The 13,428-nt window shown below is 34.6% G+C and overlaps 1 protein-coding gene across 3 annotated transcripts in view; it reads right to left on the bottom strand.

Moving 5' to 3' along the window:
* The window catches only part of ninl (ninein-like), a 45,853-nt gene extending 33,589 nt beyond the window's left edge, over positions 1-12,264 (bottom strand). The window contains exons 1-4 of one of the 3 annotated variants that reach the window (XM_073834197.1): positions 11,991-12,264; positions 9,958-10,169; positions 9,791-9,887; positions 5,754-5,947 (exon numbers count right to left, since the gene is read on the bottom strand). In XM_073834197.1, coding sequence (XP_073690298.1) covers positions 5,754-5,947; positions 9,791-9,887; positions 9,958-10,140 — 474 coding nt within the window. In that variant the 5' untranslated portion in view covers positions 10,141-10,169; positions 11,991-12,264. The remainder of the gene's footprint in view (positions 1-5,753; positions 5,948-9,790; positions 9,888-9,957; positions 10,170-11,990) is intronic. The other 2 variants (XM_073834199.1, XM_073834200.1) reach the window with 2 other exon arrangements.
* Positions 12,265-13,428: the final 1,164 nt, after the last annotated feature.

The following is a 13,428-nucleotide window of genomic DNA, read 5'->3' as shown; positions in this document are numbered from 1 at the left end:
CGTAAACTTTTGAACGGGGTCAGTTTTATGAATTCAACTATTATTTTCTCATCATCTTTTATGTGAAATAGCTTATTCAGGTCAGTATTAAATAAAAACTAACATGCATTTTGCACAATCCCTCTTATTTTGGTACAATAATTAACATTTTGCAGATTCTGCAAGGAGTGTGTACATTTTGTAAAAAAAAAAATTTGTCTTCAATTTTGTAAAAAGTGCATTTAAGATGTTTAAAACCTTTTACATAATACTTGTACTGTGCAGGTTCATCAGATTACTGTACAAGACACGGCGAGTTGGATCTTCCCGCTACAGAGTTACACAGAAACGCTAGTGACAGTACAAAGAGTTGATTTAGAGCATGTAATCTCCTCCATTCATTGAAATAGCGTGTACTGGGTTACATAAAAGCCCTAAATATTTCAAACACTGTTATGAAAAACGAGAGAGGAGCGGGAGAAGAAAAGGAGAACAGAACGGGAGCAACGTGTAGAGAGAGAGAAAGAGTAAGAGAACGAGGGAGGGCTTTGGTATGCGAGTGTGCGTTTCTAAAATGAGAGGCGCAGTTAGAGGAAGCGCCATGCCAAATTATAGCCAAACCCTTCCCTTGTTGTTCTTCGCTTTATCAGGCCTTCTGACCACAGCTGATGCTTTGCACCCTGAGCTCCACCCAGACCAAGACCTCTCTGATCCTGGTTGAACAGATTCGACACATAAAACACACCATGAGGCACTAAAACACGCCGGACCAAATGGAGCCTGGCGGGCTGGTTCATAAACACCAAATGCTGGTCGCTGCCAACATAAACTGTACTGATGGACCAGAATGCTTTCGTTCTTGGCTAAAGCACTTGATTGCTTGAATCCTCCGCAGACTGTGACCTACTCCCTCAAGAAGTCTCAACCCAAACTGCACCACTGGACTAGATTTTTACACTGTTTTGGAAAATATTACCAACATGATGATGATCTGAGTGGTTTTAGCACATTGCAAAGCTGTTCTACTCGTGAAAAAGAAGTACACTTCAGCATACTTTTAAAAGAATACTTATGACAATACAGTACACATTATAAAATGTACTTAAGTTCAAACTGAATGTAATGTTTTTGGACACTTAATTGTTACTTACAATAGACCTTTCTCACAACTTCCGTATTTTGCGCCGGAAATACGTAATTGCTGTGTAAACCTATTTCCGCCCCGGTATGCCGGTAACCAGTTAAACAACGTGAAAAACGCTTAACGTGGCTTAATGTATGTAAAAAACGACCAGGAAACCCCAAGTTTCTGTCAAACCTTACGTGGAACAAACATTAACTACTATCAAAAGAACGAGCCCTTATTCCACAGATAAAGTGAATAATATCACGTTAAGCGTTTTCTCCCCCATAGAAGCCCATTATAAGCAAACAGCGTAACGTGGTTTACGTACCTCAACAGCGACCAGGGAAAACCAAACTTATGTGAAATTTTACTTATAATAAATACCTGCTGCTGTCAAAAGAACGAGCTCTTATTCAGCATATAAAGTGATCGCCCCCCATAGAAGTCCATTATAAGGAAACTGCTTAACGTGGTTTACGTACCTCAACAGCGACCAGGGAAAACCAAACTTATGTGAAATTTTACTTATAATAAATACTTGCTGCTGTCAAAAGAACGAGCTCTCATTCAGCATATAAAGTGATCGCCCCCCATAGAAGTCCATTATAACAAACCATGTTAAGCTTTTTCCTTAATGGAGTTCTATAGGGAGAAAAGCGTGATATTATTCACTTTATATGCTCAATAAGAGCTCATTCTTTTGACAGCAGAAAGTGTTTATTATAAGTAAAATTTTAAGCTACGTTAAGCTTTTTTTTTTTTTTTTGTATAATGGACTTCTATGGGGGGCGATCACTTTATATGCTGAATGAGAGCTCGTTCTTTTGAGAACAGAAAGTGTTTATTATAAGTGAAATTTAACAGAAGTTTGGTCTTCCCTGGTCGCTGTTAAGGTAAGTTAAACCAAGCTGTTTCCTTATAATGGGCTTCTATGGGGGAGAAAACGCTTAACATGATATTATGCACTTTATCTGTGGAATAAGGGCTCGTTCTTTTGATAGTAGTTAGTGTTTGTTCCAAGTAAGGTTTGACAGAAATTTGGGGTTTCCTGGTCGTTTTTTACGTACGTTAAGCCACGTTAAGCGTGTATGAACGCGGATAAACTCTTAGTGGAAAAATGTATATCCTTTATCCAATTTGTTCCTCTTTGTGACGGAGTTTTCCTACACGACTCTTATCAGGTCGGCAAAAGTTATCTTTGGCAAACCAGCGAGGGAAGTTGTGTAGACGCTCTCCATTTTAATTTTAAATTACCCGGCTTTCTGCTGTGTTGACATTACACAGGAAGTCTGCATACCCTGCGATTGCGTATTTCCGGTTTCTGTGAAAAAGGTCTATTAAACGAAAATGAATTATAGTTTCGCATTAAATGCAATTAGCTCAACTTTAGTGCTTTTTAACCCACTTAAGTAGGACGCAAGTACATCTTTATATGTAATTTCATAATAATCATAATATACTCTGTCCTTCCTATTGAAACTTATACAGTATGTCATATATCTGTATAATTTGTATTTGCATAATTACACATTTGTAATGAAGTTGCAATTCAAATGTAATACTTTAAATATAACATCAAATAATACTACAGTTAAAATTATAAACAAACACTTCACAAGTGTTTAGGTATGTTAGACAGCACATCAAAATAAGTGTACTTTAAAGCATTAAAATTCTAAAAACTGTTATTTAATATGTACTTAAATAGTATATACAAAGTGTATTTTAAAAGTGTACTTAAGTGTGTTGGAAAAACTATGACAGTGTTTTAGTGCCACATAAAAAAATGTAAAAGAATTACGAGATTAAATAAATATGTTGAGAATAAAGTTGAAATTACGAGAATAAAGTTGAAATATTTTGACAATAAGGTCAAAATTATATCGTGTTATAAACTTAAAATCGAGAGGAAAACACATTTATAATTTGTATTTCGTAAAACTGACAGAATTTGAAAGCTGAGCTGTGTTATATTACAAGCAACAAAACACAAAATAATTGTGATTATTGGATGGCTGGCATGCTAAAAATAATAAATGAAAGGCGTTAAATATTATTTGCAATCATTTAATGTATTATACCGTCAATAAAGAGGCTTGTGAATAGTCACTTACATACCCCAGAAAAGACAACAACTGATTCACATGAATACAGTACCATTACCACCATTACAAATCATATTGTTTGAATTTCACAATAAACTTGACAGATTTTGAAAGCTGAGACTTTGTTTTATATTAAAAGTACAAAGCACAAAGCTTATTGCTATTATTCGTCGTAATTTCAACTTTATTCCTTAAACATTTTTACTTTATTCTCAAAACATTTTGCAGTTATTATCGTAATTTCGACTTTATTTTTTTAAATATTTTGACTTCATTCTTAAAACATTTTGACTTTTTTCTCGAAATATTTAAACTTTATTCTCGTAATTTCAACTTTATTCTCGAAATATTTAAACTTTTTTTTCTCAAAATTTCGACTTTATTCTTGATACATTTCGACTTTATTCTCGTAATTTCCACTTTATTTTCGAAACATTTCGACTTTATTTTCAAAATTTCAACTTTATTCTTGTAATTTCGATTTATACTCGAAACTTTTTTGACTTTATTCTTAAAACGTTTCGACTTTATTCTTAAAATTACCATTTTTTTTCAAAATATTTTGACTTTATTTTCACAATTTTGACTATACATTTTGACTTTATTCTTGAAACATTTAAGACTTTATTCTCATAATTATGACTTTATTCTCAATATATTTCGACCTCATTTTCATAATTTCGACTTTACTCTCAAAATATTTTGACTTTATTCTCAAAATATTGACTTTAATCTTGTAATTTTAGATTTGTTTTTTTTTTTAACATGGCACTAAAACGCTGTCATAGAAAATTGTCATAAAAGTGTCTTTAAAGATTTGAAGTACACTACAAGTATACATTCAATATAATTAAGCACACTTCTTTTTCATAAGAGTAGACAACTGCTTGTTTAAACAAGGGGTCCAAATGTCCAAAATCTTACATCACATGATTTGAGTATGTACGAGTAATGAGTAATGAATGAGTAATTTTATTTCACGGTATTGATATCTATCACAATATAGTTATTTTTGCCTTAAATAAATAAAATGCATTAAAACACTGCATATTCACTGTGTAAATTAAATATTTCTTCTTAATAAAGTTACAAAAGTGGTCAAGAGCAGTGAGAGATTTTCTCTCTTTTGTTGTTTAATTAACATTTATGTAGGAATATTAGACTGCTGTCACTTTAAGAGCTGCCCTGATCTAATTTATTGTTATATGTGTTTTCTTTCACAGCTGTTTGTGTTGAAGGCCTATAAAGCGGCAAAAATAATTCAGTTCAATACACCCACGCTCTATAAACACCATCTTCATGTGCGCACACATCTCTGACAGCATTTAGAAACAGTCTCTCAGACAGCGCACTTATATAGCGAAATAAGTTTCTTTGTCCTAAGTGTCATAAGCCATCTTTAGTGTCCCTCATGTGACATGCATGAGCAAAAAAAACATAATCATCCTCCGTTGTTTCTAGTACCAAATCAGGATGGATCCAAAATAACTCCAACATGGTAAAACGAAACACATGGAATAAGGCATCCAGCAGCACAGGTTTGCATTTGCACTGGCTCTCTGGTCTGGCACTGTTATGCACGAGTAAAATGACTCCAGAAGAAAAAGTACAGACACAGCAGAAACAACAGACCCCTTTTATGAGAGCTCCTGCTCTTTGAGGGGGAAAAAAGAGAAGGTGAAATGAGCCATGTTTTGATCCTGAGCCAAAAGTAACACTAAAGTCTGGTAAAGGTGGGGGCTGCACTATGGGCCGGCACTTGCACATTCCACACCGCCGCACTTCCTGTCTGTGAAAAGCAGGTCTGCCCAGATCCATTCACTAGAATCAAACTGATTCAGCTTTTCAATTGACTAACAATACAACACCTCAAGTGCATTGCAGTGTTAAGTGCTGATATTTGAAGTCTATTTGCATACAGTCACAAGATGACACCCCCATTTTGTCATTTGATTTTAATTACATGCTCTTTCACTTATTAATAAGGATGAAAACAGACATAGAGACACAGACATAATATACACTGTTGTTTAAAAGTTTGGGGTCTGCAAGACTTTGCAAGTCTTCTAAAGTTTGTTATGGCCACCACAGCTGCAATAATTTCATCAATCCAGTAAAAAAAATTCTGAAATATTACTGTAATTTGAAATGTGTTTTCTATGTGAATATATTTTATAAAGTAATTTATTCCTGTGATCACAGCTGAATTTTCAGCATTATTACTTCAGTCTTCAATGTCACGTGATCCTTCAGAAATCATTCTAATATTCAGATTTGCTGTTCAAGAAACATTTATTATTATGATTAATGTAAAAAACAATTGTGCTGCTTAATAGTTTTGTATAACTGTGGCACTTTTTTGAGGAATAGTTTAAAAGAACAGCATTTATTAAAAAAAGTATTTTGTAACATTATAAATGCTTTTACTGTCACTTTTGGTCTATTTAACGCATCCCTGCTAAGTATAAGTATTCATTTCTTTTTTAAAAAACATTTTCTGACCCCCAAATTTTGAAAGGTACTGTAGGTATCACGAATTTTACCTCAACGCTCTCCAGTGAGGTGGAGCGTCTGAGCTTGGCTCTCCTCACACCGTTGGTTTCTACTTTGTCAGTCCCAAACGATGGTGAATCTTCTAAGTCTGCTGTCAGCTCTAAGTCAGTCTTGTCTGGCCGTGATCGCCGCCCGTACCGTTTGGTTCCTTTCACATATTTAGGCTTCACCTCCTCTGGGACTGCTAGAAGCACAGGAAATGATGCTTTAGAGCGAAAGATAATGAAAGTATGTCAGAAGCAGTCAAAATGAAGAAAACAATAGTGGGAATTGCAATAGTAGGTGATCTCGCAAAACCTTTTTCATCAAATGAGAAATATGTTTGGAAAGGAAATTAAACCTAACATCTCCAAACCCAGGTTCAATCCTCGAACATCTGTTTCTCATCATAGCTTTCAGGTTTACCATTTTCGAAGATAATTTTAGCATTGCGCACTGAGATTTCACAACATAGACTAATGTACCAGTCTCCCAAATGCACCTATGAAAGAAGACGATTGTTATTCTGGGTTTGGTTTAAAATGTTTCAGCATCTGTATTACTTAGTATGGCTCAAGTGAGAAGAATCATAACAATCATTAGGCAGGTACCTCAAGGTATTATGAGCTATTATTGTGAATGACTTCATGAATAAGCAGGAATGCCTGTGTTTTGTCTTCTTAAACATGTCAATAATAATTATGTCTTCTTAAACAATGTCTAGGTGTTTAGTAAAGGCATTACAATGACACCAAACATTGCTAAATTTAAAATAATGATTGTTTTCTCTTTCTGTCTTTTCATAGTTGTCTAATTTTCCAGTAACCCCAAGAAGTAAAAGTATAAGAAAGCAACTCTTGAAAATGAATGTCTTTGCATAAGATTGAAAAAATGCTAAACCAAGAGGCATTTCCAAGCAAATGATGCTAGAGATTTTCTCACACCAAACATCAGTTTTGTTAAACATTTTTGCTTTTATCCAGTGATTCTAATGTCATTTTTAATGTACGTACAGTTGCAATCGAAATTATTCAACCCCCTTGACCTGCCAGGCATTTTGCTGCAGAGAACAAAATTTTGTGAAAAATTGTGAAAAAATTTAACAGAGGCATCTGTGTTATTTTATAAAGATTTTTATAAAGATTTTTTTATAAAGAACTGTTTGAGAAAGATTATTAATATGAGTATATACACATGAGTAACTCTAAGAGCGTAAGTTCATGAAAAATGAAAAAAAAAAAAGAATTAAAGCAGCTCTAAACATTTATGTTCAAAATTATTCAACCCCCAAAAGTCAAATTTGGTGCAGAATCTTTTATACTTTAAAACCACCAATAAACGCTGCTGGGACGTGCTTAGAAGCTTCTGTCACCTCTCTACTGCAATCTTGGACCATTCCGCACCTGAAAAAGCTTTCAGAGGACTGATAATCTTTGGTTTTCCCTTTGCCACTGCTTTCTTCAAATTCAACCAAACACTCAAGAACATTCTATGACAGATCCCTGAACCAAACATAAGTAGATCTGGATGTATACTTTGGGATTGTCCTGCAGGAAAGTCCATTGATCATCAGCTTCAGTCTTTGCACTAAAGGCATCACAATTCTTGTCAAATTTGTCTGAAACTTCAAAGAATCAATGATGCCCTTCATGCAGTCGTAAATTACACTTTCTGCAACTCATAAGTTTTGCCTTTTTTGCACCAGACATACCGTTGATCCATGGGTTCAAAAAGTTCCAGTTTGGCATATTCAAGTCAGTGTTTTATGTTCTTCTTGGTCAAGAGTGGCATTCAGCAAGATGCCCCAACATGAAAGTCATGCTTGGCTTGTGTTCATCTTATACTCGGCAATGTTTTTCCACCTTTCACTGGGTCATCCTGAAAGTCTTTGGCTGTACATTGAAGGTTTTCTGGTACAACACATTTTAAGCTAAGGAATAAAGGTGTCAGCTGTGTCTGTAGGAACTTTTAATGTTTTTGAAAATCTTCATGTAGCCTTAGACTTTCTAAAGTAATACAATTATTTCTCTTCTTCTCTTCTGAAATTCTTTATAGCTTCTCTACAGCTTTTGTGAGAGCTCTGTTGACTTTGTCATATTAGCTACTCGAACTTCAGCACATGCATGGGCTAACTGCATGTATGTGTATCAGCTCAAGCTAATCCTGTTTTCTAATAAGGTTTAATTGTGTTTTAAGGCAGTTTTGTACCTAATCATACAAATAAGTGACAAAAAAAACAGCAATGGTAAATAGGGGTTGAATAATTATGTCATAGCTGTGTTATTAAAAAATCACAGAACTCAAAAATATTACATTATATATTGACATTATCACTTTTAATATAGAAGTAAACTGTTATAGATGCAATATTTTATAAAGTCCTGGATCTTCAGGAAAGCTTGTATTTGCACAGTACTGCAGTCTCTGGGGGGTTGAATAATTTTGACTGCAACTGTATAAAGTGTGGTTTAAATGTCAAAATACTTTCTAGAGCCACATATTAATAGTTTAAAGGAACACTCCACTTTTTTTGGAAAGAGGCTCATTCTCCAACTCCCCCCGAGTTAATAAGCTGAGTTTTACCGTTTTGAAATCCATTCAGCCGTTCTCCTGTTCTGGCGATATCACTTTTAGCATAGCTTAGCATAGATCATTGAATCCTATTAGACCAATAGCATCACGTTCAAAAATGACCAACGAGTTTCGATATTTGTCCTATTTAAAACTTGACTCTTCTGTAGTTATATCGTGTACTAAGACCAGTGAAAATGCAAAGCTGCGAGTTTCTAGGCTGATAAGATTAGGAACTACACTCCCATTCCGGCGTAATAGTCAAGGAAGTTTGCTGCCGTAATAAGGCTGAAGCAGGAGCAGTAATACCACGCAGCACATGTGCAAATGCTAAACTAGCTGGGAACTCATTTCTGATAATACTCTGCCTGCTTCAGCCATGTTACGGCAGCAAACTTCCTTGACTATTACGCCGGAATGGAAGTGTAGTTCCTAATCTTATCAGCCTAGAAACTCGCAGCTTTGCATTTCCACTGGTCTTAGTACACGATATAACTACAGAAGAGTCAAGTTTTAAATACAACAAATATGGAAACTCGTTGGTCATTTTTGTACGCGATGCTATTGGTCTAATAGGATTCAATGATCTATGCTAAGCTATGCTAAAAGCGATATCGCCAGAACAGGAGAACGGCTGAATGGATTTCAAAACGGTAAAAATCAACTTATTAACTCGGGGGGAGTTGGAGAATGAGCCTTTTTCCTAAAAAAGTGCAGTGTTCCTTTAAGGACTCTAACAATAAGCTGAAATTTGATGGAGTTGCACCGTTCAAAAGTTTGGAGTTCAAATTATTATTTTTTTTAAAGAAATGAATACTTTTATTCAACAATGATGCATTAAGTTGGTCAAAAGTGACAGTAAAGATCTTTACATTATTACGAATTATTTCTATTTTGAATAAATGAAAGTTATTTTATACTTTCTATTCAACAAAGCATCCTAAAAAATGTATCACAGTTTCCACAATTAACTGTTTTCAACACTGATAATAATAAGAAATGTTTCTCAAGCAGCAAATCAGCATATTAAAGTGATTTATGAGAGATCATGTGACAAAAATTCAGCTTTGTATCACAGGATTAAATTAGATTTTAAAATATATTAAATTAAATAGCTTACATTTTACTGATATTTCACAGTATTGCTATTTCTATTGCATTTTTGATCAATTAATGCAGCCTAAGAAAACAACAAATACATTAAAATATATTAAAGACCCCAAACCTTTGAACGGTAGTGTAACTAACTATAAATATACAAGGATATTCATTAGGAAATACAAATAAGCATTTAGACAATAACACCAGGATATGTTCAATTCAGTTCTTAACATCGACTTAACATCATGTACCATCAACAAACTTTGAGTCCTCAAGGTCCAGACTGAAAACACAACAAAATATCATGAAGATATAACAAGGCTTGAAAGCTCTGATAAGCCTGGAGTTATTTAAAGTTCATTTTCTAGTCAAGTACCTGGTTCAAGATAGCTGCTCTCCTCCTCTGAAGTACTGAAATCCAAAGATCTTGATAGCACAGCCACAAAGCCCTCTTTGAACTCTTCAAAATTCACCTGCAAAAAGACGTTATCTTAATATCTATAATACAGAATTAGTATGAGAAGCACTTGGGGAACAGCTTACCCTGGCATAATGTTGGGGTCCAAGCAGAGTGTCCAGAAGCAAGGGGAGATGGGCATCTAAACTCAGCTTGTGGCATAAGGCAGTAAGTTCCTCTTTGTCAAGGTAACCGGTTTCGGTGGTGTCACAGCTGTCAAACTCAGCTTTCAACTGGGCCACATAGCGGTTCTGCTCCTCCTCATCCATCCCACCACATACTGCACAGCCAGCAAAGTCTGGGATAGGAATGTAGATATAAAAGTGAAAAACAAGGCTAGTGGTCAAATCTGCATTGACGTATGAGCAGCAGACTCTAGCCTACATAGAGAGTAATTGATTGAATTGATCTGACAATCTAATCACATATTGCATTGAGTTTATGATGCCAATTTAGGCAGTGAGATTTATATTCTATACAAACCATATGAAAGTTTGGGATAGTACATTTTTTTAAAGAAATAAATAGTTTTATTCTGTAAGAATGCATTAAATTTAACAAACATGTTATAATCAGTGTTGTTGGGGAAACTTACTTTTAAAAGCAATGCATTACAATATTGAGTTACTCCCTAAAAAAGTAACTAATTACTAACTATTTTTTATGGAAAGTAATGAGTTACGTTACTTTTGTGCTACTTTTTAAATCTGGGCAGGGCTTGCTTGTTTGTTTTTAATATAAAAAGTTCTATTTTTGGCAAATGTAAAAGCCTTTTCACACCAAAAGTAAATTCATGTCTGTACAGTCGACCGCAGAAGAAGAAAATGTCAACAATTCAGCAATAAAAAAAAGGAAAACAAATGTTAGATTATCTTGACAACGGTTAATAAAATGGGAATAAATACATAAAGATATGTGTATTATTTACCATATTTAATTATTGCAGGTTTGTGTTGAATTTCACTGTTTTTATTCATTTTGAGGAATACTGTATCTGTTTTTTTAGTGAGTGAGATTTTTTTTTTTTGCATGTTCACATTTATTCTAGAACTAAAGTAACATCTCACAATTTCTCTCAGATATTTTCTTGTGAATTAAAAAGTAATTCGTTACTTTACTAGTTACTTGGAAAAAAAAATATTATTATGTAACTTGCGTTACTTGTAATGTGTTACCCCCAACACTGGTTATAATGTTACAAAATATTTCCATTTTAAATAAATGTTGTTCTTTTGAACAAAATCTTTTCACAGAATTTAAAATGTATTAAAAACAGTTCTTTTACATTGTAATAATATTTCACAATATTATAGTTTACTCTAATTTTGTCAAATAAATGCATTCTTGCAAACTTTTGAATATTAGTTTAATATTTAAACACTATACAGTCAATTTTGTGGCACTTTTTTGTAAGCTATGCATTTTATTACTACTTTACTACATACACTTTGTCTTTTTATACTTTAGTTACACCATTGTATTGTTTCTTCTGTTATCCTGCTGGTTTTATTGTTTTGAGGTGTCTTTGTTTTTCCAAAGAATACCATTGTACTGATACAACTGACAATGAAGCACCAATGTTTTAGTGTTACGAGCCAATAAGAGACGAGCTTCTTTATCAGTAGTCTCAAGTGACTTCTGATAACGATGGAGACTAAAAATATCTCATACTTAAAGGAAAGTTCCTTAAAGACCAAGTGAATCAATCCACTAAAGAACTGGTCGAATGGTCACGACCTCAGAGTCAAACACCCCTGATAGTCAAGTCAAAATAGGGTCTTTGGATGTTTTATCTGATTCCATGTAACATTTTCCACACAGAGAATGCATTATTAAATATTACCTCAGTTATTTAACAAGAACTGTAATGTACTTGTGAATTAACCCTATAAAACTGATTTTATAAAGCCATTAGGTATCCCACAATGCAGCACGCGGGTTGGTATACATTCACCATGGGAACGAGGACAAGACTAATAAAACAAAAGAAAAATATTTTCGATTGTGATACTTTCCAATGTAAACATTCACTTTCAAAGTCTCCGTGACACGTAGATGCGCAGGCGATCAGCTGAGAAGAAACGCGTTAATGTGACATTAAAAATTTAAACCATCTTACCGTTGTAAACTCACACCGACTCCGACGTAAAAGTCACTTTATGTCCAGCATCAGTAGAGATTCCCAAATCATAAGGTCACAAAGTGAACGACCAAAGACGAAAAGATGCGTTGCCTTTTGAAACAGACATAAGTAACAGAAGTGTCCAGGCTAGAAGCACGCTGTTGTGGGACAGACCCCCGCGCTCATCCGCCTGCAGTGTCCGCCTTAGTGCAGGAGCTTAGTGCGGGGAGGTACCGAGAGTTCCTGCTCATTCAGAGATGCTCCATTCTGCAGCCCCTGCTGGTCAGGCGGTGGACCCAATGGGACGGAAGGTCATAAACGACCCCAAACTGAACCCCCAGTGACTAATACTGGCATTGCATTACTTTGTTGCATTATTGTGCCTACTGCATGAGAAAATATACATAACGGTGTAGGCTGAGTACTATATTTTTTATGCTTTGCCTCTCAGAGTTGCTGTACGAGGGCTGATAAAATAAGCAGATGCACTTTTACATAAGAAGAAGAAACTTTTGTTTACTTAGTCTTAGTCTTATCTTATCTTCACAGCCCATTTCATTCCCGGACTGTAAGGGTCTACGCATACAGAAACAAACAGGGCTTTTATTAGAGCGCCACCCATCGGTAGACACATGCAATGTTTTATTTTGGTTTACTTTGAATTCACAGGCTCAGCTTTTCAAATGCATAAAAAAATACTTAAAGGAACACTCCACTTTTTTGTAAATAAGCTCATTCTCCAAGTCCCCCCGAGTTAATAAGTTGAGTTTTACCATTTTGAAATCCATTCATTGGAGAATGAGCCTATTTCCAAAAAAAAAAAAAAAAAAAGTATAGTGTTCCTTTAAATTAAGTTACTTTGTTTTCCCATTAATTGACTCCTGTCCCCAAGTTGAGAGAAATCAGGAGTTAGTGCAGAGGCGTTGTGCACGCTGTGTAAAAATGTGTAAACACCAGTGTTATGAAAATTTACTTTTAAAAGCAGCCGCGTTACGTTACTTTTGCATTACTTCTTAAGGGGATCATCACACTGCAGGCAAAAACGCTGTTTTTTTCATGCACCTATCAAGTTTGAGATTTTGCCCATTTTTCATAAAGTGCTTTTTCAGACTAGAGGAAAGAAAACATCCAAAAAACACTGTTAAGTGTTTCTTTTATAGCACTTTAGATATTTGTGTCAATAGATTTCAATTACAATCCATATTTTTAAAGGCTGTTTTCGCAAAATGAGTTTTTCTTCTACACTGAGCCATAAATCTCCACTTCAGTAGCACTTACACACACCAACCTTAACATTTTTATTCCTGTCTATATTCTATAGGTTTTTAAAGAGGGTTCATATATGCTTTGCTTGATTTTACACAAAACATAGTGTTTCCTGCCTGTTTTTTTTTTCCGGAATTATGGCGTAACAAAATGAGATACTTAAAATCCC

Source organism: Garra rufa, chromosome 2, assembly GCF_049309525.1.
Source record: "Garra rufa chromosome 2, GarRuf1.0, whole genome shotgun sequence".
Taxonomy (NCBI): domain Eukaryota; kingdom Metazoa; phylum Chordata; class Actinopteri; order Cypriniformes; family Cyprinidae; genus Garra; species Garra rufa.
Note: the sequence above shows the minus strand (reverse complement) of the source record. Positions and strands in the feature narration are given on the sequence as shown.